This window comes from Athene noctua, chromosome 26, assembly GCF_965140245.1.
Source record: "Athene noctua chromosome 26, bAthNoc1.hap1.1, whole genome shotgun sequence".
NCBI lineage: Eukaryota > Metazoa > Chordata > Aves > Strigiformes > Strigidae > Athene > Athene noctua.
Window position 1 is genome coordinate 4,976,926 of NC_134062.1, and position 27,784 is coordinate 5,004,709.

At 43.1% G+C, this 27,784-nt stretch overlaps 1 protein-coding gene across 1 annotated transcript in view; it reads left to right on the top strand.

The window, feature by feature from the left end:
- The window catches only part of NCAPD3 (non-SMC condensin II complex subunit D3), a 29,363-nt gene that overhangs the window by 616 nt on the left and 963 nt on the right, over window positions 1–27,784 (top strand). Inside the window, exons 3-33 of the mRNA XM_074927393.1 lie at window positions 178–340; window positions 1,856–2,034; window positions 2,906–3,091; window positions 3,480–3,541; window positions 3,809–3,896; window positions 5,269–5,402; window positions 6,108–6,180; window positions 6,782–6,907; window positions 7,099–7,351; window positions 7,868–7,951; window positions 8,103–8,186; window positions 10,855–10,928; window positions 11,802–11,936; window positions 12,713–12,933; window positions 14,391–14,582; window positions 14,938–15,035; window positions 15,166–15,281; window positions 16,704–16,811; window positions 17,351–17,462; window positions 17,557–17,664; window positions 18,654–18,892; window positions 19,657–19,736; window positions 21,026–21,163; window positions 21,473–21,606; window positions 21,755–21,954; window positions 22,549–22,659; window positions 23,080–23,238; window positions 24,015–24,184; window positions 24,424–24,563; window positions 24,690–24,770; window positions 27,702–27,776. Coding sequence (XP_074783494.1) covers window positions 178–340; window positions 1,856–2,034; window positions 2,906–3,091; window positions 3,480–3,541; window positions 3,809–3,896; window positions 5,269–5,402; window positions 6,108–6,180; window positions 6,782–6,907; window positions 7,099–7,351; window positions 7,868–7,951; window positions 8,103–8,186; window positions 10,855–10,928; window positions 11,802–11,936; window positions 12,713–12,933; window positions 14,391–14,582; window positions 14,938–15,035; window positions 15,166–15,281; window positions 16,704–16,811; window positions 17,351–17,462; window positions 17,557–17,664; window positions 18,654–18,892; window positions 19,657–19,736; window positions 21,026–21,163; window positions 21,473–21,606; window positions 21,755–21,954; window positions 22,549–22,659; window positions 23,080–23,238; window positions 24,015–24,184; window positions 24,424–24,563; window positions 24,690–24,770; window positions 27,702–27,776 — 4,123 coding nt within the window. The remainder of the gene's footprint in view (window positions 1–177; window positions 341–1,855; window positions 2,035–2,905; window positions 3,092–3,479; window positions 3,542–3,808; window positions 3,897–5,268; window positions 5,403–6,107; window positions 6,181–6,781; window positions 6,908–7,098; window positions 7,352–7,867; window positions 7,952–8,102; window positions 8,187–10,854; window positions 10,929–11,801; window positions 11,937–12,712; window positions 12,934–14,390; window positions 14,583–14,937; window positions 15,036–15,165; window positions 15,282–16,703; window positions 16,812–17,350; window positions 17,463–17,556; window positions 17,665–18,653; window positions 18,893–19,656; window positions 19,737–21,025; window positions 21,164–21,472; window positions 21,607–21,754; window positions 21,955–22,548; window positions 22,660–23,079; window positions 23,239–24,014; window positions 24,185–24,423; window positions 24,564–24,689; window positions 24,771–27,701; window positions 27,777–27,784) is intronic.

The window sequence follows — 27,784 nt, forward strand, 5'->3', positions numbered from 1 at the left end:
ATGATATCTAGTATTGTATACTGTAACGTAATTCTTAGAACCTATTTTAAAATACATCTACTATAATACATATGGGGGCTGGTTGCAGTGACAACTGTTAAAATGTGAATAGTAGCTACTTGCAGGGAGTTATGTTACTGCGGGATTTCTCACTAGTACTCACGTGTTTTGCCTCAGAATATCTGGACCTTGTTTGCCGAAAACGGCTTCTCTCATAAAGCTCTCGTGGCTGTGTTGCATCACTTTGTCCAAGAGGGCCAGCACAAAAGAGCTAACGCAGAGGAGAGGGTTTATGCTCTTCATGCAGCTGGGTTGTACTTCTTACTGCTGGAAATCCCAGGTGAGTGAAGGGATGGGCCCCTTGCTGTTGGATAAAACGTTGTTCAGACAAGGCCAGCTTCCTTTCATTTCTAAGAATTCCAGGTGGAACAAGCAATGGCTTTTGAGCTGTTCGCTGGGTTCCTGGTATCAGACTCTGCCGTGGTGTTGAGCGCTGATCTGCTGTTACGCTCTGACGGCAGGTTGGTCTCCTGTCGTGAAGTGGCTCGATGGTCTCAGTTGCCGTGGTCTTACTAGTTCTGTGACAAAGTCAACAGAGGAGTCTGCACAGTACACAGGGCTGGAACACACACATCCCAGGCACAAACACAACTGGGTGAGGAGAGGATGGAGAGCAGCCCCCAGGAGAAGGACCTGGTGGTGTTAGTGGATGGAAAACTGACTGTGAGCCAGCAACGTGTGCTCACAGCCCAGAAAGGCCCCCGTGTGCTGGGCTGCACACAGAGCAGGGTGGGCAGCAGGGCCAGGGGGGGATTCTCCCCCTCTGCTCCGCTCTGTGAGACCCCCCTGCAGGGCTGGGTCCAGCTCTGGGGCACCAACAGCAGAAGGACACGGACCTGCTCGAGCGGGGCCAGAGGAGGCCACGAGGATGCTCGGGGGGCTGGAGCCCCCCTGTGAGGACAGGCTGGGGGAGTTGGGGGGTTCAGCTGGAGAAGAGAAGGCTCCGGGGAGACCTTAGAGCAGCCCCCCAGGGCTGAAAGGGGCTGCGGGAAAGGGGGGAGGGACTCTTGATCAGAGAGTGCAAGGATAGAACGAGGGGTAATGGTTTTAAACTGATAAAGGGGAGATTTAGATGAGATACAAGAATAAAATTCTTCCCTGTGAGGGGGGTGAGGCCCTGGCCCAGGTTGCCCAGAGAAGCTGTGGCTGCCCCCTCCCTGGCAGGGCTCAAGGCCAGGTTGGACGGGGCTTTGGGCAACCTGGGCTGGTGGAAGGTGGCCCTGCCCGGGGCAGGGGGGTGGAACTAGATGGTCTTTAAGGTCCCTTCCAACCCAAACCATTCCATGCTTCTATGACATCCCTCTGGTTTAACAGTAATATGCAGTAAAGGCAGAAGGTTATTCCTGTTCCCTCTCTGTAACTAGTGAGGATTTCATTGTGCAGTGCTCTTGGACAAGTTAATTTGTGAAAGCAAAAGCATTTGTTTACAATAACCATCAGTTGGAGTTTTCTAGCAGGTTGATTCACTGCAGTATCCTTTTGTGTTCAAGGCTAATGCATACTCCAAGGTTTTGCTGATCTTTGGTGTGCAGCACATTACCAGCTGGAAGGGGTCAATCAGCTGGTGATCCTACTGGCAAATGTCATCACTGATGCCATGTCGCCCTGATGCAGCTTGGCTCTGTTCAAACAATTGTTTTTTTAATTCTCCTGAACTTCTTTAGGCTCCCAGGACAATGCCTTTTTCTCCTGGCCATCTCCTTGACTAGCAAAGCAAATGGAGAGGTGGCCAGATGATTTGATGCTCTCTCTGTATTTTGTCTGGATGATGGCTGATGTTGTCTTTTCTGGACAGGCAGCATAGCTAACCAGCTGTTCCATCAAGTGATGTTTGATAAATGTCTGCACACCATAACAAAAACTTGGCCTCACAAACAAGATCTAATGAGGAAAAGAAAGAAGATGCAGGCTCCAAGCTCTCAGACCAACGCAAGAAGAAATAGAAAGAAAGGAAAATCATGCAGGAATGACAATGTAAGATGTTTATGTAATCTCTTCAGCTATAAATTTCTATTAATAAGCAAATTGCTAGCAAGCTATTTCACTTCAGTGAAAGGTCAGTGCGATACTCATCCTCTTTTTCACCCCTTTTTTAATTTTTAGCCTTTTATTCAGCAGTTCAGCTGTGTTCTTGATCCTCTACCTATTAGGAATTTCAGAGGTCTGATGATTCAACGTTAGCTGCAGTTTCCTGGCTGCTGACTAATGGAAAAAAATGCAGGTTATTTGTCTGTGGCATGTTGTTAGAAAGCTCAGTAGCAGAGGGAGAAACTAATGGATATCGGCTTCTTCAAGAGACCTTTAAGCTGGTATGTGACCAGCTTGCAAATGGCGTTTGCGTTTCCTTGCCAACTTACTGATGGGAAGTTAAGGGCTAAGTGCTTTGGTTAGCTGTACTCAGCTGCTCCTTCTAACATTTATATGTTGGGTTTTTTTAAACGGAACTGAGGATCATGCACCAGAAATCCTGAGAGAACAGCAGTGCCGCAGGGTCACGACAAGCAAGGGAAGAAGGTCACAGGCACAGTGGGAATTACTTGAGATGAATCTCCAAGTGTCAGATTGGAATTCAGATAATTGTATTCGGTTCTGATGGACTTTCTCCTTCAAAATGAGAACAGGCTGTGTTGGAGCTTTCTTTTTTTGTATCCAACTTTCTGTTTGTTTGTTGTTTTTTTTTCCCCCACTGTTAAGTGCGTTAATCTGAAAGAAAAGATTCAGAATTTAGGATGGGAAAACGTGTAGGATGTCACCTGAGAACCCTGTGAAGCACTGAAAATGTGCAAAAGAGATCTGCCAGTGCTGTGGGGTAGAGTGGTGGTGTTTCTTTTTCCTACCAATGTAGATGGAAGAGATATCGGAAGAGGAGGAGGATGAGGAGGAGGAAGATGATAATGAAAATGTTTACTTTTCAACGGAGGATCTTCTTCAAGTTCGCAATGCAATCTTCCTGCTTTTGAAAAACTTGTTGAGACTTCTACCTAAGTTCTGCCTAAAAGAAAATTCTCAGTGTGTGTATAACTGCTTGCAGGTAATAAGTTTGAATTTAAGGAACTTTCTCTTCCCTCACACAAACTTTTGGTGGGTGCAGAGCACTCCATAGCCACGGGAGCAATGGCAGCCCTGCCTTTCCCAAACTAGGCCCCTGGTTAGACTGTCCTCAGTGTAAATCTTGGAGTGAGGTGCCTGCCTGTGTCTGTCTCTTACACTTAACGCTTGCTGGCTGGGGCTGTTCTGAGGTGCTTAACCCTCACCACATGGTAGTGAGCCTCTGGGCTTTGGGGTCTGCTTCAAGGCAAAGCGCCGTGGTTTGAAAGTTAGACTCTAAGTCTCTGTGGTCTGACCCCCCAAGCATCCAAGCAGACTTCCAGGTCTTGCCCTCGTGTGGATTAGCTAAGCTTGGCTTTCTTTCCTTGCAGGTCTTTGTTGAAATGACAAACTTTGAGCCAGCGGCACACGAGTTCGTGTTTTCAGCAGAAATGTGAGCAAATAATTCTTAATGTTTATATGGTGCATTGAACAAGTAAAGTGCTCGGTGTTTGTGTTGTTATTATCTTGTTTATACTAAAATGAAAATGGTGATTTCTTTCGCTAAAGATAATTAGAACGTGTTCCACCTAGCTAACAGTAAACAACGTTCAGTGAATATTGAATGTTTTCCAGCCTATGATCACATTTAGTTGTAACAGTCGTAGTAATTGTTTCTCTGATGAGGGATGAAGACACATTTTTACTTTCTTTTGCTTAGGAATGTTAATAAAGCCAAATATGTTCCCGAGCTGGCCTATCATGGGCTGCGATTACTGTGTTCCCCTCTACATGGTGCAGAAGATAAGGTAAAAGTTGAACAAAACCTTTAAAATCTTCACTGCAGTATTGAACAGGAGTCGTTTCTTTCCTTCTCTGCGCATCACTTTTGCTTGCACATTTTTTGCTTTTTCCATTAGTTCTAATTTTTGTGCATGTGTTTGCTGGGTCAGAGGCAAGATGCTTGGTTTGGGTTTTTTTTCCACCCTGGTCCTTATTTCCTTTAATTTGTATGATGGTGCATTTTGTCTGCGCTGGGTTCTGTTCTCTGGTGACTTTTGTGGCAAATGACTCTAAAAGAGAAGATAGACACAGTGGCGTTAGATCTCTTTATATTAAAACAGAGAATTCTAGGTTACTGCATTTGCCTGGAATTTTCTTGTCTCCTGCTAGGTGGAGCTCCAGCACCACTCGGTAGAGTGCTGTGGGTGGTGGTTATGCAGCAGTGAAGCATGATGGGGGAGTGTTATGCGCAGATGATGGTGGTAAGCAGGGTTGATTCTCATTCGGAGAATACCCTGTCATCATGGAACATCCAGATCTACCAGAAAAGTGTCTGCAGCTTTACATTGTTTTCATTTAGTTAAATTGTGAAGCACCCCGTGTCATCTCCCACTTAGCTGTGCACTGCTCCTGTGGATGGGGCTTTTGAACTTTGGGTGTGACCCTGCTGCTGTGTTCTCGAGTCTGTAAGCCCATCTGAACTAGTTGTGAGCCAGCCAGCCCGGGTCTTAGCAGCTGTCTAGTCAGGAAAGCCTGGAGCTTAGTGCACACTAACCTGACTTACACCCGGGTGTGTGCCCAGCTTTAGCAGCCTCAGACCTGTGTGTTTCAACCTCCATGGTTTCTCAGTGCACCGTGAGTTTTTCAGAATTGTTGATGTTTTTGGTATCAGGAAGATGTAGGAGCTCTTCTTCTCGGAGCCACCTCATCTTCCCTGCCTCTCCTGTTTGGCTGCTCAGCGAGTGGCAGGATAACGAGGCATGCTGTGCTTCCAGGAGCGTGGCGGGCAGGAAGCTCCACAAGTTCAAGTGCATGTGGTGGTGAAAACATACATTAAGATATCTTCTGTGTAAAATCCCAATGAGTTTCCTCAAATTGCAGATGCTTCTAGCGAATTGAAGCCTGCTGTTTCCATGAGGATCAGTTGATGTTGTCAGGAAGCCCTTCTTGGGCCTCACTGGACTTGCATGAGAACATCACAGCTAGGAATGATGTTGTGTGTGTTAAAGAATGGGTCCTCTTTAATTACTCTGCTGAGAGTCATGTTTTGACAGGTGCTGTTGTTATTTGGACCTCAGTTTGTTTGTTTCAGAATTATTTCATAAACCTGATCAGAATGCTTCTCCCTGAGCTCCAGTGACTACTGACGTGAACCTGAAAATAACCCTTTCTCTCCAGATTCTTCGCTGTGTCTTCCAACGAATCCTCAATGTCATTCTCATGCTGGAAAATGCTGCAGGTTCCAGACGCACAGTCCTCGCCATCACCTCGGCTGTGATCAGTGCCAGGAATCAGGCTATAAAATTCATCAGGTGAAGTACAGAGCTCTGGCACTACCCTTCCTGGGTATGTCTTCTCTTTCTTCTGGCATGCCTTCGCTTTACTGTTTAGTTGATAAAGGGATGAGACAAACTGGCACTGGCTTTGAAGTTGTTTGTGCAAAAGAGGTTTAATTAAAACGTCTGTAATGGGAACTTAATGAACTTGCTGGTGGAGGGGAAAGAAGATGCTGTTTGACAGAAGACTGGCAGTGAGTGGAAGGGACCTACCACCTGTGTTTTGTGTCAGTTTTCCAGGTTTTGTAGTTTACTACAAAGTATTGTAAAGATAAAAGATTAATACGGAGCTCGCTTCTGCTCAGTCCTTTGCTTTCTCCTGCTTAAAGATACGTTTTGCCTATGTTCATTATTCCCTGTGTGTGGGGATCCATGTTGGAAAGTGTGGTTTGTGCAGAGGTCCCCAGACAACATGTGCTAAGTAGACTGAGAATGAAGCAGCTTTTCGTATCGTCCTTCTACGTGTAGGAGGGTATTGAAATAAATGTTTTCTGCCTGCAAAGCCAGGTGAAAGCAGAAAGTGGGTCTGCTCTCCAACCACATCCTATTGCACTAGCACTTGTGATTCTAGAACATGTTCTCTTTCTGGCTTTTGAAATATGTTCCCAAAAGAACATCCTTGACTTGATTTTTGCTCTAAACCCAGCCTTACTAAATTTTACTTCTTTTTCTTCTGTGCAGTTCTCTAGTAGATGAACTGAAAGAAGTTGTTTTTCCTGTTCTTCGAATACTACTGCAACATATCTGCGCCAAGGTATGCTAAGCTTTGTTACATGTAAGTGCTCATGTGTGGATGCATTGCAGTATCTGTAATAGTGAGGAAATCCATTTTCACAACGTCTTGCAAGGAATGAAAAGGTTTTAATCATTTGCAAATTTCCTGACAGCCTGATTGCGTTTTGTGTTGATCTTTGCTGGAGTTTTCAGACATCTAAAAATAGTGTCACGCTCTAGGAGAATGCTGAGGGTGAACACTTCCACCCTCATTCACAATTGGTTGTACCCTACTTTTGACTTTACCAAAACTCACAGTTCCTTTTACCACCGTTTTGGTAGAGGAAAATAAGGATTATGAGAGCTCTTTGCCTAGCTAACTATTTTAAGACTGCCATGTAGAAATACTGCCTCTGGATTTAATCTGAGCTCCACACTTGCCTGGGGAATTTGCTGCGTGATTGTGGGTGAGTGCTGAAGTAGTGACCAAGGAGGCTGTGATTGTTCTCTCAGTCCTTGCTGAATGTGACCATTTTGCCTCATTAAATAAAAAAATACTCATCTTAAGCCCAGAAGTGCCATTCTGGCTTCTAGACCAGAGCATCAAAATACCATACCGTGCAACTGCCCTTGTGTTTTAGGTCCCAGATAAGGCTGATTATCGCACGTATGCTGCACAGGCCTTGGTGAATTTGCTGGACAAAATCCCTTGTACAGAGTTTGCTGACTTCATCGCTTGGCTTTATAAATACTCACACAACTCTAAAGTAAGTGCATCTCCTTGGTGTGTCAGGGTTCAGATACAGCAGTATTTTGAAGAGGAAGGGTTCGATACCAGTACTGAATAGCCTTGTTGTTCTTGCTGGTACCTAAAAAAGGGGAAATGGAGTAGGCAGTGCCTACAGAGTGTCTTTGCTTACGTTAACAGAGCACCTTGTGTGCTTTTCCTCCCGAACAGATTGCCTACAGAGTGTTCGCTCTTGACGTAGCGTTAGCTTTGTTGAATGTGCCGGAGAGGAACTCGGACAGCTCCTTGTCCCTGGATCATCAGAAGTTTCTAAAGCATAAGTTTTTAGTTCAGGTCATGGTGTTTGGCCGGTGTTCAGACAAATCACCCGTGGTCCGTAGCAAAGCTTTAAGCTGCTTCGCTCACTGTCTCGAAATGAAAGCTGCTACTGCCCTGGAGAGTATACAGGACTTGTTACAAAGCTGTAAGTATTACGGATAAATCAGTGAAAATATTTCTTGAGCTTTCAGGGGGAATAATTACTGGGAGATAGGAGACCTAGTTGTCAGGAGCTTAAAAATCTGCACATAGTGTCCTTGTGTGTTGTGTCATAATGAGAAGTAATCGATGAGTCTTACTCATGTAGCCTTATATTTGGAAGGGATTTTTTTTCTTGTATCAGTTCCAGATAGATTCTTCCATGAGATACCTTTTGAAGGATATTTATAGATGACTTAAATTGCTCATTTAAAAAAAAAAAAAGTTAATTCTTGCCTGAAAGTTGATTACATCTTGAGTTGCCTTTTATTTCTGCTGTGTTGTGTTGTTCATGATTGGCATTCTGAACTCCCTCAGGTGTGGTAAAGGCCAGATGGCACGATTCAGAAGTATGTACGTAGCATCCTACAGTTAGATTGCTTGCCTGGAAAAAATGCAGAATGACAGAATATCCCAAATTAAAATACTTCATTTAATTTCTTTTTTTATTTCTTTTTGGCAGCCTCTGTCCATACAGACTTGGAAGCAAACACAAACACTGGGAGTTGGACAGTCAGTACAGAAGGTATAGAGTCATTCTCTTATAGCAAGTGTCAGGCTTTTCTTGGCGTGCCATTTTCTAAAAATACACGTCTGTAAAACCTAGGGCATGCACGAGGCTCTGTGTCTAACAGTGAACCATTTTGCTGGGTGAACGTATGCCTTTTTTATTCTTAAACTTTTAGCTTTCCATTCAGCCACGTCCAGCCATCCACTGAGGACGTCACCGACTTTCAGAACTATTGAGTTGACAGACAACGGTGATACTGCTGTTCTTGATGGTATGGCAAAGTTACACTATCCTTTTCAGATAACTTTTCAAAACCTTAATTGAAATTAGACTTTCTGAAGTGTATTCATTGTCCGTTTTTCAAAGAGAGAGCTTTCTGTAGAGCTGTTAAAATAGACTTATGGGTGAGGAAGGGGGTGGAAGTACCAGCCATGAAGAAATACTGTTTCCACTCAAGTCTGAAAAACACATTTAATCTTGAAATACTGATGTTCTTTTATACTAATATGGTAGCAACGCTTGTTGAAAAGCAGGTAATTTATTCTTTCCAAGAAGGATGGGAAATGATGTGGGGTATAATACTTATAACTCCATAAATTTAAGGGTAATTAAATCTCTTGCTCCAGCACACAAAGATCTAACATTTTTGCTACATAAAACACAGCACCTTTGACTAGCACTGTTCTGTAGGGAAGAATTCACTTGTCTGCAGCATCAGGTATTGGCTGGAGTTGAAAGCAAAGTGTGAGGTGAAATGGACTGATGCAGAATGGCAAGCAGCTAGTTCTCATTTGTTGATAGCATGAGATCAGCATGTAAGTTGGCTTTTGTGGCCGCAGTGTTCCTTCTTTAAATCTCTTCCTTTCTTTTCATTTTCTGTGTAAAAGCTTTTCTTCCCAACCTTTAGGCCTCTGCCAGTATCTTTGCTTTCGGTTCTTACTGTTCACCTCTCTTGAACTGCTGACAATTCAATTCGCTGCTTGGTTCACATCCTGCATTTGTGTCTTTGTTACACGCCTCATGCTGCTCTTCACATGGGATCTCTCTCCCTATCTCTGCGAGCCAGGCTCCTATCTTCTTCATTGAAAGCTTTCTTTTAGAACATTTTGCTGATAAATTTCATTAATCTGCTCCCTCAGATAGAGAAGTCCTCCAGGCCGCTTAAGGTATTGTATACTCCCTGTTTAGTTGCAGACTCCTTGTGGCAGAGGATGCCTGGTTTTGTATTTGATACCCAGCTGAGCATGCACTTGGCACTTGGCAAAACAAATTAAGAAAAGGATTGAATGAAAAAGGACTGTCTGGAGCTCAAGAGGATAGCTGAAATACAGGGCTCTGCGACTCAGTCAAGGTGCATTAGCAAAGCTGTCTGGCACACGCTTGTGTTTGGCTTATGCTGGTGCTAATTTTGCATTTCTGTGAAGACCAAACAGCTCATAGTTTAGAAGCGAAATAAATCTTCGCTGATAGTCAGAACGTGCTAAATGCAGAAGGACAAAGATAAGAAGGGTGAGGATAATCTGCAGGGTGAGGTATGCACTGCAGAATTACCACTGCCCAACAGCGTACAAATATATTACGTTCCCTTGATAGTTTTAGAGCTCAGGTTGGTTGGTTGGGTGTGCGGGGGGATTGTTGTGGGTTTTTTTTCCTCTTTCCTATATCACTGTGAGTAAAATCAATGTCAGTTGGCAAAGTGTGATTATTTTAGCAGATTTGGCCACCTTCATGAGAGCTGGACTATTTTAACAGCAAAATCTTGCAATAAAAAGGTTCAGTGCTTTTTCTGTCAAGCTGTTCTCAGGAGGAAGATTCGATTGTAGTTAGCTACCCATTAAGAAAGTGCAGATCAAAGTCCCTTTGCTTCCTTTGATAAAAATTTATTTTCAAACTACTTTTGATAAGTTCCCATTTCTTAATGGCAACAGAGTGGGTCTCCACACGAATCTCTCTAAGCAACAGATTTCCAAATTTGGCATATATTTGGGAAACCTTACTTATTGATGTAAGAAACCTAACAAAGAGCAATAAATAGAAACCTTAAAAGCAACGGTAAAATGCTTGCAGTCGGTATTTGCAGCTTGTCAATAGTCCATTTAAATGGCTCAAAAGGTGAGAAGCGGTTGACTGTGGCTCTGTGTATTCAGTTGTGTTAATAAACTATCATCTTGATTATGTATTTTTCCTGAAAACTTGCAGAAATAAGTATGAATGGCTATGGAAAGTAAAGTTTGAGGCCTAACTTGACGTTCGGGGAGGGGAGATGTGTTCTGGTTTCCTTGCAGACTCTATGGTGGTTCTTTGCAGCTGCCATTCTGCAGCCTCAAGGAATTCAGTCAGTTCATAAAACGGAGTAATTTGCCCTCTGTAAAGCACAGCAGTTCATATATTAGTACTTTTTACTGTGTGGAGCTCTGAGGCATAACTCACCAAAGGTTGTAGGCATTCCGAGCTCCTGGCATACAAGTCTGTTGACCTCTCTTGGGTCTGCCTGGGATCCACTTGCCTGTGGTCTGCCCTCACTGTGCTTTTTGGTTACCTGTGCTACAGACTTCTGTTAGACCTGTGCATGATTCATCTGCTATGAAGGAAGACTAACATCTTTTATGTAGACAAATAAATAGGTCCGAAATTACAGATTTGTTTGGTTTTGCTGCATGTATCAAACGATTTGGTGTCTCGCTTTCTTTTGTGATATGCCCTAAGATATATCTTCAAATGAAAGAACTTGGGAAACTTTTTTTTTTTTTTCCCCTCTATACCTCATTCTGAATTATTTTGTGAGGTTTTTTGCTGTGCCTTGTTCTCCTTTCTTGCCCTCTGAAAGTCTCAGGCAACAAATTGCTGTTCAGTTGAGCTACCGCACGCTGCGCTGTTCAGTGTGTTCGAGCTGCTAAACAATGGTGTGGGTCGTTTCTTTTTATCATGGTTTTGCCCAGGAAAAGAAGTCATGGCCATCCTGCGACTGAGAGCCAAGGATGAGAAAACAAACGTGAGGAAATCTGCTCTCCAGGTATGGTGGCTTTTGTGTTCTTCCCTGTTCTTGGCGATTACCCGCAATGCCCTGAAAATATATAATTAGGCCATGGTACTGTAGCAAACTGTATGTAAGTTTGCCCACCTGTAGCTTCCTGCTATTCCTGCGGAGTGCCTACAGGGTAAATAATGCAAGCATGAGGATGGAAAATTTTTCTAGTACTCTTGCTGGCAGTTTCTTATTCCGTCATTTAGAAAGAGAGGCTCTTTTCAAATGTCAATAGGCATTTCAATTAAGCGAACTTCCTTATAAACCGAAGCATATTAGCTGCTTAGTTTGTTTTGACCTTGTTAACAAAGAGATTATGTTATATCCAGCCTCTTTGAGGTATGCGTTTCTTTGCTTGCTGCTCAATTTTTTTTAATGAAGTCATTAGCTTTTAAAGAGAGATGCTTTGATGAAAACTTCGTTTTAAAAAAATGTGTGTCTGCTGTTGATGGCCTTCCTCCGTTAGTCCCCTACACCTCAGCTCCTCCTCCTCAGTTCACACATTGATTTGAGCTTCCCAGTTAAGGCTTTACAATTGTTTTAATGCTTTGTGATATAAAAATATATATATATATCCCATCTTCCTTCTTACCAGGCAAAAGATCTGGTTCTTACAAGAGACACATTCTTTTCAAGGGCAAACAGTGACATTCACTCTATGCAAATGCTGTTATAAAATCAGAATGACTGAAAAGATGCTTTCTGTTTCATTCTACATCTCTGCTTGTTAATGTGATGTTTCGCTCTGGGTGAGATAAATTAATCTCTAAAGTTGGTAGGAGGTAGATTGTATTTTTGATTTGCTACTCGATGCGCGTGGCCTGTATTCCTGACAAAGTTATGCTGGTATTTGATTTCCAGGTTCTTACAAACATCCTGAAGCACAAAGTGACCCTGTGTACTGCAGAAGATTTGTCCACTCTTCAAGATTGTTGCCGGGACCCTGCTGTTTCTGTGCGGAAGCAGGCCTTGCAGTCTATAACAGAGCTCCTTGTGGTGAGAAAACAATGTCATGAATTCTTATGCAGACCTGAGAGGAGTGAACTGTGGGTTAAAGGGAGGAGGAAGCAGACAGATCTGGTACACGTCAGTTGTTCGTTCACTGAATTTTCATTTTATGACTCTTGTTTTAAGTTTATTACCTTTTGACTTGAAAGTCATGACTCATTCTTCTACATACTTGTGATTTATGTAGAATGCTTCCAACTGTTGGAAACATTTATTTTTGTGGCTGTTGATTTATGTGTCATGGAGAAAATGTTTATGTTGCTGGCCTTCTCAAGTTAAAAAAAAATCTGAATCACTTTACTAAGATGTAATGTGTAGATGATAGCACTGCAATATTTTTCTTTCTTTTCTATTTATTCGCGAAGGGTTAGTAACAGGCTTGGAGCATCGGGTTTATATTAAGCAAAGCTCTCTTTTTTTGTGTGTGTGTGTTAAATCATCTGCTGTACAGCTTTATTGCGATACTGTTATAATTATTTATATGGTTTCAAAGCAAAGCATTACAGTACTTTAGCAGAAGCACCAGGTAGCTTGATCATACATATGATCAAATACCTTGTGGTGTCAAGGAGATATGAGTTGCCTTGTCCCATATGCTGCCACATTGCAGTGCTACTTCAGCAGCATGCTGGGGTTTATTAAAATGTGTTTTCAAAGTTAGTAGCTGAATCTGGAGGTTTCTAGGCCTTTGCTGATCTTACCCATCCATATAGGATCCTCGAATGATTTAAAAATGTTTCTAATACAACGTGTGTTTCTCTCAGTCTCAGCCCAGTAATGCTCTAGTGCAGAAGGCCTGGTTAGAGGGAGTGGTGCCTGTGGTGATGGATGCTGAAAGTACTGTCCAGGAAAAGGCTTTGGATAGCCTTGACCAGCACTTGCTGCAACATATAAAACATTATAATAAATTCAGGAGGGAAGATGTAAATCAGGCTCTAGCGTGGGATCTCCTTACCCTGCTGACCTCAGAAAGCCGGGAGCTGAAGTAAGTGCATTTTCCCCTTCACTGCTGGCTCTGATGTCTTTTCTGTAATAGCCCCTTGTCCAATGCATTGAATGTTTTTATTGCCTTTACTACATTAGCATTCAGGGACAAAATCCAGAATTTTTTTTTTTTACTTTTAATCCCGTTAGAATATGCAACTTTCCCTTTACAGAAGGAAATTGCCTGTTGACTGGAGGACTAAGATAAGAGTCTGAGTTTTTACTCTCAGTGCTCTCATTCGCTGCATGGCCACAGACCATTAGGTATCATAGTTTACATATTGCTTAAATGCATGGGCTGGTTATGGTGAAAGGAGAAGGAGCTAAGTTGATTGGTTTGGGAGGTTTTTTTAAGCTATTTAAATTCCCTGCTTGAAACAGCATAAGTGCGTATTACAGCTAGAGATGGAAACTATCATGTTGAGGGGCTTGTGTTGCTCTGCCAGTTCCTGGGACAGAGGAGCCATCAAGCATGGACAAGCTGGCAGCTGGTGGGCAGAGCACAGTTTTCCTTTGTGTCAGGTATTTTCACTTGCTGCTCTTGTTACCTGTGCTCTCTCCTTGAACCCTGAACACTGTTCATATACAGGAGTGTTGCGTGCTCTTCTTGATGTGTTGATAGCAGCATGAATATTTAAGTCAAATGGAGGTGTTCTGATGACAGAAGTAAGAGAAGATATATAAAGAAAGGAGAACATCGCCTTTTATTAATTCTGATGTACAATATGTTACTTGTCTTATGACAAATAGAATTATTCTGCCTTTTGCAGAATGCTGTGGGAAGAAGCAGAAGAAATGGGATGACACACAGTATGACAAGGACACAACATTGATTAAAGACAGCTGTATGTTTATTAGTCAACAGGGCATAATAGCTCAGAAATAGAAAATGATATACTGGTTGTGCTGCCTTGCCAATCTGTGAAACTTGTCAATGTTCTAATTTGGACTATTTTATAACATAGTTTGCAGATTCACGGCACCACCTTCTTCATGACCTTATTGTACCTTGCAGCTTGATAAATCTCAGAACTCTTTCAACGTGAAGTAGGTAACTAGGGTTAAATAGAAAAATGAGCAAGTTATAGTGCCTTAACATCACTGTATCCTGTCCCATTATGGGTATTAAATAGCAACTGCTAGAAGTCTTTGTTACACATTGCTGAAATTACACCATGACACATCAAGAAAATGTATCAGTTGGACCTTCTGTCTTACGCACACAGAGCACTACATCCATGCTGTAGCCAGGTCTGTAGGGCATCAGGATTATGAGCTGAAAGACTGAAAATACTGTTAGTAAAATATCTACTCTGAGTAGTGGGAATGCCAAGCAATAGCAGCTTTGTTATGTTGCCCAGTGTATCCTGAACAGGGATGTTGGATTTTACTGCCAATGTCTAAGACCAAGTATTTTGTTTAATTTTCCTTTAACTTACTTTTCTTTCTTCCCTGTAGCCGTTACTTGAACAAAGCTTTCCATATGTGGTCCAAACAGAACAAGTTCCCCTCCACTTTCATCAATAAAGTCATGTCTCATGTGGAAACAGAGAACGCCATACCAGCTTGGATGTTGCTTGCTAAGGTGGCAGGTTCTTCACCCAAGCTGGATTATTCCAAGATCATCGAATCCTGGGACAATGTCAGCAGGTATATGTGTGCTTTGAACACCACCCTCCGTTCTGCAGGGGAGAGATGGGGGTGAGGAGGAGGAGGAGGAGGAGGAGCAAAGCAAGTGGGCACTTTCTGGCCTTCCACAGGCAGAGTGCTGTTCAGCTGCTTCGATCACAGTTCTTTATTCAGGCAATCAGTTCTGCAGCTAGGAAGCAAGCAATGGCCTGCAGATTTGTGCAGTAACCAACTCTTACTGTGAGCTTTTTGAGTTTTCATTTGGTTTGACAGGTCTGCCTTAATAATGCATAGCCCAGATGAAAGAATTTTTCTACTGTGATTTGGTGTTGTTCCGTGGCGTTAATGTCAGTTTGTCTGCTCTACTATTCTTCAGGCAGCAGCAGATGAACGGTGATACTACAGGACACATACTGTGTGTCGTGGGTCATGTTGCAAAGCACCTCCCTAAAAGCACCTGTGAGAGGCTGATTGGTGAGTGGCCCTGAGAAACTGCAGAGGGGAAGGCAGGGTTCATGCCTCCCATCTTAACAGTTATTTCCTCTCCAGAAGTAGTTGATAAGCTTAGAAAATGCTCATTTTATGTGTGTGATCTCATTTTCAGATAATATCAAGTGCTGGCTGAGGGAGTCTCAGTGTCCCTTGGAGGTGATTAGCCCAGCTGTAGAAACTCTGCAGAAGCTCTGCTGTGCGTATGTAGATGTGCCAGAGGAAGCACAGGTGTGACTTAAAATACATCTTTTAAAATAGCTTGTTTCACATTTAGGAGGGCTGTCTCTTGAAGGCAGCTTCTGTTCAGTCTGTAGGTTGATTACCTCTCTAAACAAAGAGGATCTGACTCCAGCAACTTGAGTCTGTTCTGCTCAGGGCTCTCGCTCACTGCAGTTGTGCTGGAGAGCGTCCTGTAGCAAAGGATGGACTCGTAAGAAATCTTTTTTCAGAAGGGCTTTTTCCACCACCCCCATCTGAAATACCTTGCGTTTGCCTTCTGTCAAAGTTTTTACAGAATTCCTAAAAGAGACCTATTGCTGTGCCTTTATGATATCAGCTATTTCTCAGGCTTGCTCTACTTTGAAGGTGTAGTTCTATGCTATAAGCTCTGATTATTCTATGTGAGAGCTGCTGTAGATACATATATTTTCTAGACCACTTTCACAGGATCAAACAGGGAGTTAAGAACACACCACTTGCACATTTCTCTTTTCTGCCCCCATTTGTTTTATGCCCTAGCTTTGTCCCAGTCCCATAGTGAGAAGGTGGGCTATCGTTTGCTGGTGAAATAGAAATCTCAGCCTGAGCACAGTCACAGAGAAGCTAAAACTGATGCAGGTCTCCCTTGCTAATGATTTCTCTGTCTGTATGTATTATATTTCTTTTTCAATATTGATGACAGTTATTTTGTAACGGGCATCCCGATAAAGTTTAGTAAACAGTATGCAAAACTGCACACTCTGTGCTTCAAAAGCCAGAGTGGATTGATGGTTTCTGCGTGATTTCAACTGGCAGGCAGAAAATCCTCCCCTGTAGGTACAGTCATCACAGTAGGTTGGCTTACAACCAAATGCAGATGTTCCTGTACATTGGTCACTTTAGCTGCCATCTGTATATGTATTTGGTTTCTTATGTTACCAAGTTGAGTTGAAAATAAAGCATCATTTCTCTTTCTTTCTTCTTTTTTTTTTCTAGATCTTTCTTTTTTCTAGATCATCTAGATCTGGTAGACAATTAACTTTTTCCCTTCCACCTCTTAGAATTCACGTTGTGTTTTCATTTGGCTGGAACTGCATTTTTCCAAACAACATTTAAAAATTTCACACAGACAACCTCAAACGTGTTGGATATACATGAAACAGTCACCTCCCTCCTTTTTGTTTAAATCTGTGTGATTTCTATAATGAAGTAAACTTAGGCCTGTGGATCATTAAAAGCCAGATACTCCAAGGCGTTTTGACACTTGCACACATCCTTTCATGTGCAGGAAGAATTTTAAAGCTCTAAGGCACTGTCTGATTGATTTCAATAGGATCTAGATTATTAAAAGCATATAAGGACTTTCAGATTAGGGATTCATGTGTGGACGGATATTACAGCTACATTTTGTTTAATTAATAAAGTGCTGAATTAATTTTAATTATGGAACAGAAGCTGCTCAACCAGGTGTGTGGAGATTTAGTATCGACCTGTGAAAGCTATATTTCAAATGTAGTCCTCAAAGAGGATGGAGCAGAGCAGCTGCAAGAAGATCTCTTGGTAAGTTTGGTTCCTCTTCCCAGATTGGTCAAGGGATGTAGGTGGACTTGAAATCGGTGTTCGTTAAAGTTCACACCAATAACTGTTACGTAGGAGAATACTGACGTGCACACCTTGTGCGTAAGCTCGTAATGAAATCTGGTATTTATGGGCCTGGGAGCATACAATGGTTTTAGACATCAGTTGCTTTAAAGATATTAAAAATACATGGGGTATCATAACATGACATGTTGTTTCTTTGCTTTTCCACTCATACTTCTTAGATGAGCTGTTTGGGAAATAAGTCTGTAAAACGCATAGAATGCTTTGAGGAGTATTTCAATATTATTAGTAGATGTGTGGGGGTTACAGCATATTAAACACACACACACACCACCATTTCTGTTTCAAAGCTTCACCTTCTGTTCTCTAGCTACTGTCTTCTGGAAAGGACTGAGGGAGTATTAAGTTGTTTTTGGAGAAGTACCATACCAACTCCCGCTGACGTAATTTTAGCTCAGCCATTGCCTTTTGACTGCAGTGTTGCTTTCTCCCTGCAGGTGAGACACCTCTTTGTCCTGGGTGAGGCTGCCCAGCTGTGTCCAGCCAAAGTAGAGAAACGCATATTTCTCTTGATTCAGTCCATCCTGGCTTCTGTCAGCAAGGACCAATGTGAGCCTCTCTCCCTGCTGCCTTTAGTTTTGCATTGACAGACAACACTGTTGACCAGAAAAGCACATTTTCATTCCTGACTGTTCTTTCCTAGTGTCTGGTTCTCCAGATGGTGAGGAAATGCCAGATTCTCAGCCACTGTCCCAATTCAGAGGATCAGCCATGCCTCCTGTGGTCAGAGCTCACGCATTCATTACTCTAGGTAACTGCCACCCTGCAGTAGAAGCGTGCCCTCGCGTATCCAGTTCCTACTCTTTGGGGTTAAAGTTCTGCTCAAAAGCTGTGTCAGTTGTAAAGGATAGCCACGGCACTCAATGTTTGCGTTGCCTCGGCTCACAGCTTTTAGCGATGCAAATATCCATGGTAACAAGTTGCACAAACCATAAAAATCCTTCCAGCTATATGACTGCTTCTCAAGGCAGTTAATACGTTAATGGTGATTAATAATTAGCAACGTCCTTCAGAATTGTACTTGGCGTTGGTTGCTGTCTGGTTGCCTTCATCTTAGGCGTAGTACGGCGCTCAACAGCAGATGGAGAAAACTTGGTGCTCTTGGTGCAGCTGAGAGCAGAATGAATTTACTTGTTCTCCTCAGCATGAGTGAAGAGCTGCTTTGAGAGGAGCCTGGTCAATCCACATCTCCAGTAGCATGGAGAGTGCAAAGTGAGAGTTCTGGTTTTGTAGTACCTCTGTGGTTAGGAACAAGTCTTTTCTCTTGCAGATAGATAGTATTATTCTTTCCTTAACTGCTTTGGGACACTTAATACTTTTGTATAAGAGCTTAGAAACAGGGAGAAGTAACGTTAGCATGCAGGCTATTTTATTTTAAGTTGGTTTAGTGATGCTCTTAGAGGTGGGTGTCTCCCTGCTATGCCTATGACAGCTGGGGCTGTTCTTTTTAGCTGCTTTGAATAATACCCTGTACACAGAAATAGTTCTCTGTGAAGGAGGGAATTTGGCATAGAGACCCACACTATAGGTCTCAGAGGAGTTTGGAAGAACTCCTTGAAGTATCATTTCTTTGAGAGATCATGCAGATTGCTCATCAAGTTTCAGCGTGTTTATTCCCCTGTTTACTTCCCGGTTCCTTTCTTGGCTCGTATTGGACTCCAAGGATGCAGTAAGCTGGGCTGTGGTGGTTAGGAAGAAGAATATATTCACAGCACTGACAGTCTCATCTCTGTTTCACAGGTAAATTGTGTTTACAGCATGAGGATCTGGCAAAGAAATGCGTTGCAGCTCTAGCTCGAGAACTGGAGGTGTCGCATGATGCGGCTGTTCGCAATAACGTTGTCATCGTTATGTGTGATCTGTGTATCCGCTACACATCCATGGTGGACAGATACGTTCCCAACATTTCCTTGTGTCTGAAGGACCCAAATCCCTTCATCCGTAAGCAAACGCTGATCCTGCTTACCAACCTTCTGCAGGTAAATAGAGGTCCTAGGTGTGTAGCTGGCAGCCCGCTTCAAGTACCTCTGGTGTGCTCAACACTGGCAGCCTGACCAGGGGGTGTATTGCTTGTACCTTGATTAATCTACACTTACTCAAGAAGATTTTTAAACTATGTATTTTGCTACTGCTTTTTTTTTTTTTTTTTGCTAGCTAGGCAGGAATCGTATCGAGGACACAACACAGTTGGATAACAAGATTATTTTTAGTCAATGGTTACCTCTTTCCTTGTCTTCTCTCTGTTTCTTTGAATTCCCTTCAATTTTGCTCCTGTATGCATGAATATAATGAGCATCATAGCACCTTTTTTTCTCCTCCTGTCTCTGCTTATTGTCCTAGAGATGTAAATGTTGAGAGGCTCAAGATGTTTACCCTCCCAATGTTCATAGGAAGCCAACCAAGACAGATTTGGAATGCATTTGGCTCTGAGAACAGTGTTGAAGAGCATGTGTGCCTTGGGATGGGAGAACAGATTTTTCATGTTTCTAATTTTTTATTGATATCTGTGATAAAGCTAGATGCTTGCTGCTGTGGCATTTATGCTGTTTAAAGCGTCCTCCAAAACACTTGTCTTGAGGTGTGTTTCGTGTGCCTCCAGCTGAAGTTGAATAGCTTGCTTATCTGCCTGATGTACGTTCTGCTATAGGCTCCCTCAGATGTTGTCCTGACTACAGTCTGAAGGTTTACACTCAGTTTTTTTCTAATTCAGGCTGATAATTTATTGTCTGCCAATTTCTTACAGGAGGAGTTTGTGAAATGGAAAGACTCTCTCTTCTTCCGTTTCGTCAGTGTCTTGGTGGATCCAAATCCAGATATTGCCAGGTAAAATAACTCATTTGTTAAATAACAAAGGAGTTGAAGATCAGAGATGTACTCAAAACCAGTTTCAGTCTTGCACCTTCAGCATGTGAAGAAAAATTTCAGTGAGAGAGCAGATGATTATTCCATGAACCACTTCTACAGTTGTTCACACTTCAGGGTCTGCAGTGGTAGTAAAGGAGTGGTGAACCTCTTTCCAAGTCATCTGAAGGTCCCAAAGTAGCAAGCTGTGTGTTCCTGGCTGTCTTCAAAACATGCAGCTCTGCTCCATTTGTGACTCTCGGTTGTCCAGAAAAAAAGGAATTTTTGAAAGAAGCCTTTATGAAATCTTCCTTGTGGTTTTCTAACAAGCTCTGTCTTGAGCGCTCGTTTTGTTTTAGGAATAGGATTAAATAGTCTCTTTTTTCTGATAAGGCATGCCTTGTCTTTTTAAGCTTTCTACCACATTGTGTAGTACTTAGGAATTATGCACACTGGCTTTAAGTGCATGTTTGTAAAGTTTTTGGAGGTTTCAAAGTCTCAAGCTGCTCTGTTACATGAGAAATGGAGTGGGGCAGGTTTCTCTAAGGATGGTAGATCGTGCAGGGATGCCAGATGCAGAGGACGCTTGGACACCTTGTGACCTGTTTCCACCTGAAACAATCAACGTGAAGATTGGTGTTTCCAGGACCATCAACCTATCGTTGCTTACTAGTGCATATTCAAACTTATTTTTTCTTCACTGGGTTTTTAATATGTAAAAATGTCTTTCCAGTAGATGGTGTCATTGCAACATTATGTTCCTAGAGCTTTAGCTAAGGAACACGGTGCTGTTTCTTTGGGACCCTTTTTCTTTACATCTGCAGTCAGTGACTGCATCCAGACAAAACCACAGTCTTCAAGGCTGGGTTTGACTTGCAGCTCTTGCAGGACTTCTGGTGATTGACATTTTTTGCCAAGTACTGCAAGGGTCTCGGCCACAATGGAACTTAAGTTATTTAAATAACAAAAGTGTTGTGTCTGGATTCAAGTTCAAATTTATTTTTGTCTCTCATTAATGGCAAAAAACCGAAGTAGTATTGTGAGTGCTGAAAACGTCTATCTCTTCCTGGATGAAAAAATGCTTAAAGGTAACGAGCCGATATCTTTGTTCCAGCCCAGATGGAACTGGGCAAGAATTAAATGTGGTGTTGAGGGAAACTTGGCAGGGGAAAACCATCCTCCTGCTTTACAGCTTGTGAACCCTACACTGTGTTTCAGGGGTGGCTTTTAGAATCTACCTGATAAGTTCTTTTTTTTTAACTCCTTTCCAGGTTTGCAGAGTTCTGCCTGGTGCATCTCTTGCTGAAGAGGAATCCAGTAATGTTCTCCCAACACTTCATTGAGTGCATCTTCCATTTCAATAGCTACGAGAAACATCAGAAGTACAACAGGTTCCCCCAGAGCATGCGGTCAGTTGAGCACATTTGTATCTCCTTATCACTAAAAAATGGGCTGTCTGGCCACACAGCAAAGCGCTCATGGTGCTTATAATTATGTATGCAGCAGGGGGGAAACAGTGTTAAATTAAATGTCCTGCCTTCCCCGTGACACTTCTGGGAGGACTTCTGCATGTAATTTGTGGGAGTGTGTGGTATCCTAACAGCTTTATGGGTCTTGAAAGTGACATTCAAACATTCCTTGCCGATTTAAAGTCTTACTATTTCTGTGAGTTCGCATAATGTGACTTGGCCCTTGTAAAATGTCTTGCTCTACCACAGGGCAAAGAATCTTTTCTCTCTGAAGGGAAAAGATAACAAAGAAAAAAGGATGCGTATCTACAGGTTCCTGCTAGACCACTTCACAGATGAGCAGAGGTTCAGCATTACAACAAAGATCAGCCACAACCTCCTAGGTAAGAGCCTTGTCTTTAAAAAAGTTGACAAACAAGGAACTGGTGCCTATATAAGACCATTAGGCTCTCAAACCAGCCATGTTATCTTCCTGTCTTTACTGGCAATGCTGTTTCCAGTAAAATACTTCTTTCTTTCTGTGTGTTCCAGCATGCTTTGTGGATCAGATCCTTCCACTGGACTTGGAAGCCAGTGAGCTGCTCTCGGATACGTTCACAGTCCTTAGCTGCAAAGAAATTAAGCTATCGACAATGAGATCCAAACCCGATGAAGACATTCAGCCCGACGAAGATGAAATGGCAATGGCCAATGCTGTCATGCAGGTGGCACAAAAAAAGCTCATCTCGCAGGTGAATGGCACTTGATCTGGTGTGGGAAGAGGGCTGGCCACCGTGCTGGGAGGAATTTTACCCTTTTGTGATGGATCCTTTTTTTTGCACAAGTTTCTCCAAGTAACGCAGCGATGCCAATGACATACTGTGCCCGTAGGCTGTTGTTCAGGCTCTGATCTGAGGGCACCTGGGGAAGCACCATGTGTTGTAAATGAAAATGTTACGGCTGGATTTGTGAAGGACGCTTGTACTTGAGGGTTTAGTTGGAGTGATCAGAAATGCATTTCCTCTGAAGTCAGCGAAGCTAAGCTAGGCTAGATTTGTTCCACGGGTCTTTTGCTGGTAAAGCATTTGAGCATTACAATGTTTTTTGATGCACCTTTTGGCAATTTGCCTTCAACGTGAGAAATGACTGATTTAGTGATGTATCTTAAAAGACTCCATTTAGGTTAAAAGCCTATCTGCATGCGTGCGGAGTAAGAGCAGGCTTAATTGTGGTAATTCCCTTGCTATGGAGTGATAACTCCTCTCACTTAGGCCATTCATCTAACCACAGAGAGTGGCTTCTCCTTTATTGCACCATGTAACTGTTAATGCCTTGTTCAAACAAAGGTTCAAAAGAAGAACTTCATAGAAAACATCATCCCAGTAATCACGTCACTGAAGTCTTTGATGGAACAGAAGAGGATCCCAGCTCTTCGGGACCTTATGTACTACCTACGGGTAAGGGGAAGTGTTTTGTTTTCGGGGGTTTTTTTTTGACTCTTTTGAGTTAATGTGTTAGATGTGCAACCAGTAATGGAACGAACAGCCTTCTTAGAAGGAAATTTAGAAGGCATATGAAGTTGTGACACTGCCACTGTGTTAAATAATGTAGGAGGTGGAGGGATTTTAGATAAGGATCTCGCAGTGTGTTACGTGTGAGCCTCCTCAGTGGAATGTGGGCAGAAAGCTTGAATGCTGGAAAGCTTTTCCATGTTCTGAAGTACAAATTGGAATCGAAACTCTTAGTCTGTTAAAAACACCTCTGCTCTACCAACTGGTATTTCCTTTTGCACTTAAGCAGCTGTGATCTGAATGGGGACATGAATCAGTAGTCAGAAGAGATTTCTGAAAGAGTTTAAACATTCCTTATTGCTCCAGGAAATGATGCAGGATTACCGAAATGAAATCAAAGATTTCTTTGCTGTGGACAAGCAGCTGGCAGCCGAGCTGGAGTATGATATGAAGAAATACGAAGAGCAGCTGGCCATGGAGAAGAAGTTGGAGCAGGAGCAGGTCTCGGCAGCACAGGCAGAGGTGGTTGGTGCCATTAACTCTGTACACGTGCTGTCTCCTCTGCTTAAGTTTGTGTACACGTAACACACAGACCCTCTGCAGACCTGGTTACAGCACTTGTAACAGAATGGTCATGGAATGTTCTTGTGCCTCTTCGCATTTGCCGACAGAAGCTTTGGTTTCAGAGTCATTTGATACGTTTAGAACGACGACAAACAACACATCAGGCAAAGGGGAGCAGCAAACGATGTAAAAAGAATTCTATTTGAAGGGAAAACTAAGTCTCAATTTGCGACTGGCTGTGCTTACATGTTGTATTGTTCTCTGTTCCCAGAGTGATAAAAATGATAAACAGGTCAAAAAGAAAAGGGTTCATTTTGTCTGACTTTAGGTGGATACAGAGTGGAAACTTAGATCTGTCCTAGTCGTGCAGATCCTCTTTCAAAGTCAGTGTAAAGAAATAAGTATGTGCTTGGGTCAACTGTCCTGAACTATTTTAGATACCTACCTTAAGATGAGATGATTTCTACCCTGGAAGTACCTTTCTCTCTCTGCTGACTTTAAAAGAGCACCTATGTATAGACCTCTAAACTAGGACATACGGATCCCATCAAAACTTCCTCTTTGCTTCTTGTTAAAATTTTGGCCAATAAATTCTTTCTCCCTAGCACCCTTTTACATCCATCTCACAAAGGGCAATTCTTAATCACACAGCCTGTAGGTCTAAGCAGCTTGGAAATCTAGGATTTTCTACACTTGTATCCGTTGTTAGACATGATCTTTTCTCCTGTTTTCTGTAGCAGCCTCCATCTTCGGAGAGAGTTGTATCTTCTGGTGGCCGGAATAACAATGCTCAGTCTCCTCAGAGTGGGAGACAGCCCTCACCACCCGGATCAAGTCCTTCCTCCGTGCCTTCTGAGTTTACTACACCTAGTGCTGATGTTCCGAAACAGCCATTACTCAGTCGCAGGTATTGGTTTCTCTTTCTGTTATGAGTTACGATATTCAGCAGGGCTACTGCTTTGCTTATCCACTCCTTAGGGGTATGAAAGTCACCGGTGTTGCAGCATAATCCTCTCCATTCCATTTGCTGTTTAAGATCACAAGGGACTGGGAGGGGACAGGTCTCTCTCCTCACTACACAGATCTCATCTGGGCTTGCAGAAGGAAAAGCATTTTACTGTTTTGGTCATGGTTTTTGCCCTGCAGGCCAGCATCCTTGAGCACACTTGCCATCCTGAACTCTGCCAGGAAAGCGATGGAAGCCAGAAGCAAGCAACGCAGCAAGAGTGTTGGAGGAAGTTTATCGGCTGTGGCGCTTCCATTGAGCGCAGCTGGCAGCAAGCAGGGTAGGGAGCTTGCTGCAAACTGACCTGGCATTGGACTAGATCGAGTTGACACAGCCTCGTTGTTAGACCCTTGAGGTCTCTGAGAGAATACGTTTCTATTCTTAATTATTCCCTTGTTATTTCTAGTATCCTTTCAAAGCCTGAATCAACAGTCTACTACTGGAGGAAATGCTTCTGTGGTGGGCCGTGCAATCAGCACACCAGAACGTAAGTATAACCCAAAGGAACCTTTTCCAAACTGGGCTGAGCACTCGTTTGATGAGAGAGGTAGCAATGCATGGCTCCCCTAAAGAGCAGAGAAAATTAGTCACTGACAGCTATAGGTTATTTATTTATCTAAATGGTTGTAGTAAAGAAGAACAGTTCTGAAATTGAAGGTCTCAGATGAATTGTGGACATGGGAGAGTCCGATGTGATCTCCATTTACCCGTCACAGGGTATTATAGTATGGAGTCAGAGCAGGAGAGCATTTATTTGGGGCTGCTGAAGTAGCAGAGCTTTCTCCCTTCCACCACTCTGGGGTGCCGAGGAGACATGTTGTTGTGGTTCCTTCGCAGTGTGTGTTGCCCAAAGTGTGCAAGATTCTGTGGCATTTGCTCTCCTTGACTCTGGCAGCATAGCTTAGTATTTTTAAACTGAATTACAGAACCCTGCTGCAGGGGGAAATACTCAAGGTCTGGTCCTTTTCAGCTCTGAGATAGGGAGTTCCTGTTGTCCAAACAAAGGATCTCAGGTGAGCTGTGACCTGCTTCTGGAGCAGGCAGTGAGCTGTGACAATTGCAAGAGAACACAGAGATCTGCTCAAGGGGGATTGATAACCTGCAGAGTCCTTTCTGACCCTGTGTCTGTGTGTTCTACCCTAAGAAAGAACTGAACTGAGCATTCGAGAAGAAATGATTTGGGTTTTAATTTTAATACTTGGACTAGATGATCTCCAAGGTCTTTTCCAACCTAGATGATTCTGTGAGGTTTTTTTACTCTGCTGTGGAAACTAAAAGTAAAAATAGATGGAGAGGAATCTCTAATACACAAATTGTGAGAGTCTGCTGTGCTTATGTCCATTGCAGCTGAACTGCCATCTCACAAAACCTGACTTTCGGAAGTTTGGTTTTATTGGAATGCTTTCTGACAGCCCCACAGCATTCTGTGGCGTCGCTTTCTGCAAGCACAAGTGGCAGTTACAGTAAAACACAAACAGAGCTGAGTTCTAGCTGTAGATTCCCTTCCCTTATGTCAATTTGCTGCTGAACTTCTTTAGGGCATCTCTGCTGTGGTGCAAACTGTGAGTGTGATGAACACCCTCCCGCGTTCTGAGCAAGCTCCGATTAAATTGGGTGTAGAGGCCAGTGTCTGACAGGTCACCTCTCGCTAGGCAGTTGTGAATGGTTGAGGGGAGGGGGATGATGTTCCAGAGGCACAGCTGTCTGCCTGCCCTCTCATCCAGTATCTCTGCAAACACCCAACCTGTGTGCTCACAGGCGAGCAAACAGCCTGCGAGTACCTGACATCTGCGAGCAGGCAGGAGCAAACCAGCGGCACCGATGTGCATCCACTGGAAAACCTGACCCTTCGCTTCCCCGCACGCTCCACTGTTTGGCTAGATTTGTCTGCCTCGATGTTTCTCTCTGCTGCCTGAGCAACAAGCAATGATCTCTGTGCAGAAAAAAAAAAAAAAAAAGGGAGGTGTGTTTTTAGAGAGCAGAAATCTTTAAGCGCCATATTTCTGTCTGGAATCTTGCACGGCTGTTTCTCTTAAGCACCATATGGTGAAAAAGGAGGAAGAACGTTAATCTGCAGTGGTACTAGGGCTGAATTCTGACTTTGCTTCAAGGCAGCATGTGTCCTTCAGCAGGGAGACAAACTGTACAGAGCAGTATCATCACTTCAGTTAGCGTGTGTTGAGCCATCTGCACGGTGGCGCTGGGTCTTGCAGGCTGATAGACAATCAAAATAAAACATTTTTATGTCTCTGGCATATCATTCTAGAGTTAGTGGAGATGCAGTTCTTTGTATACCATTTTGTACTTGCGAAGTTAAGAACAGCTGTCTCTTCTCTCTCCCTTATTCGGCTGTTCTGGCTGTCACCCTCTTCCCTGCTGTCTTTGGGTCTCCTTCTCAACTCCTGCTCGTTACTTAGGGAACAGCTAAGTGGGTCTGATGTTGATTGCTTCACTGTGGTATATAAACACGTGTTGTGAAGATACCACCTTTGATTGCATGGGAACTCCTGCTTGATGACAGTTCTCTACCATTTCCTTCCTTCTTTCACATAAACTTCTCATTAACCAAGATAACTTGTGAAGGCACACGCTGCACAACGTCAGGACACCTGCAGGTCAGTCTTGAGAGATGCTGAGGCCAGCTAAGGCAGATAGATCAAGCTGGGTTTCCACCACAAGCTTCAGTGATTCCCTTCCAGGGCAGGGGAGCAGTTGAAGAGCAAACCCAGTTAGTCTGTAGAGAGAAGTCCTTACAGAAGAGTTTCCAACTCCTGGCCTATAAAGTGCCTTCTACCTTAATTCCTTGTGAAAGATTCTGGGAAACATGAGCAGAAAACAGAGTGTTGAATAAAGTAAAATCTGAATATTGTGACATCTCTCCTGAGATAAATGACAGGAAAGAGACAGCTGACAACTCTGGCCTATTCAGGCAAGCTGAATTCTACCTAGCTTCCTTGTCAAGTGATTCCTCTTGTCTGGCTGCAGGCAGTTCCTCACAGGGGGGCTCTTCAGGCCCTTTGTCAGCCTTCAGGGGCCCCATATCGTGCCTCCACGAGGCAAAGCAACTGGCCTAACATGGTGTTGTGAAAGATGGTAAAGCTTCAAGGGCTCTTCCACCTAAGTGGGACGAGGAGGCGCATTGCTGAGGTCTCTTTATTATTTAAATTAATTTCCTTCACGTGGAAGGAAGGCTGTAAGTCTGGAGTATGAAGCTGATGCGCACAGATGGCCCATCGGATTTAGCGTGTAGTTTTGAGGCTGGATGGGAGAAACAGATCTGATGGGCTGGAAAAGAGATATGTATGTCCTTGCAATTAACTGGATATACTTACTCTGTGACACTTAAGTGTTCTACTACAGCGTGCTTTGCCTCTGGCTGTGTCACAAGCTGGCTGCTAATATGTGCGTTTTCTTTCAGAGACCATTAATGAATTGACTTTTGGTGCTGGGGTCAGTTACATCACCATGATGCAGACACCCGATTCAGCTCCAGGCAAGTCA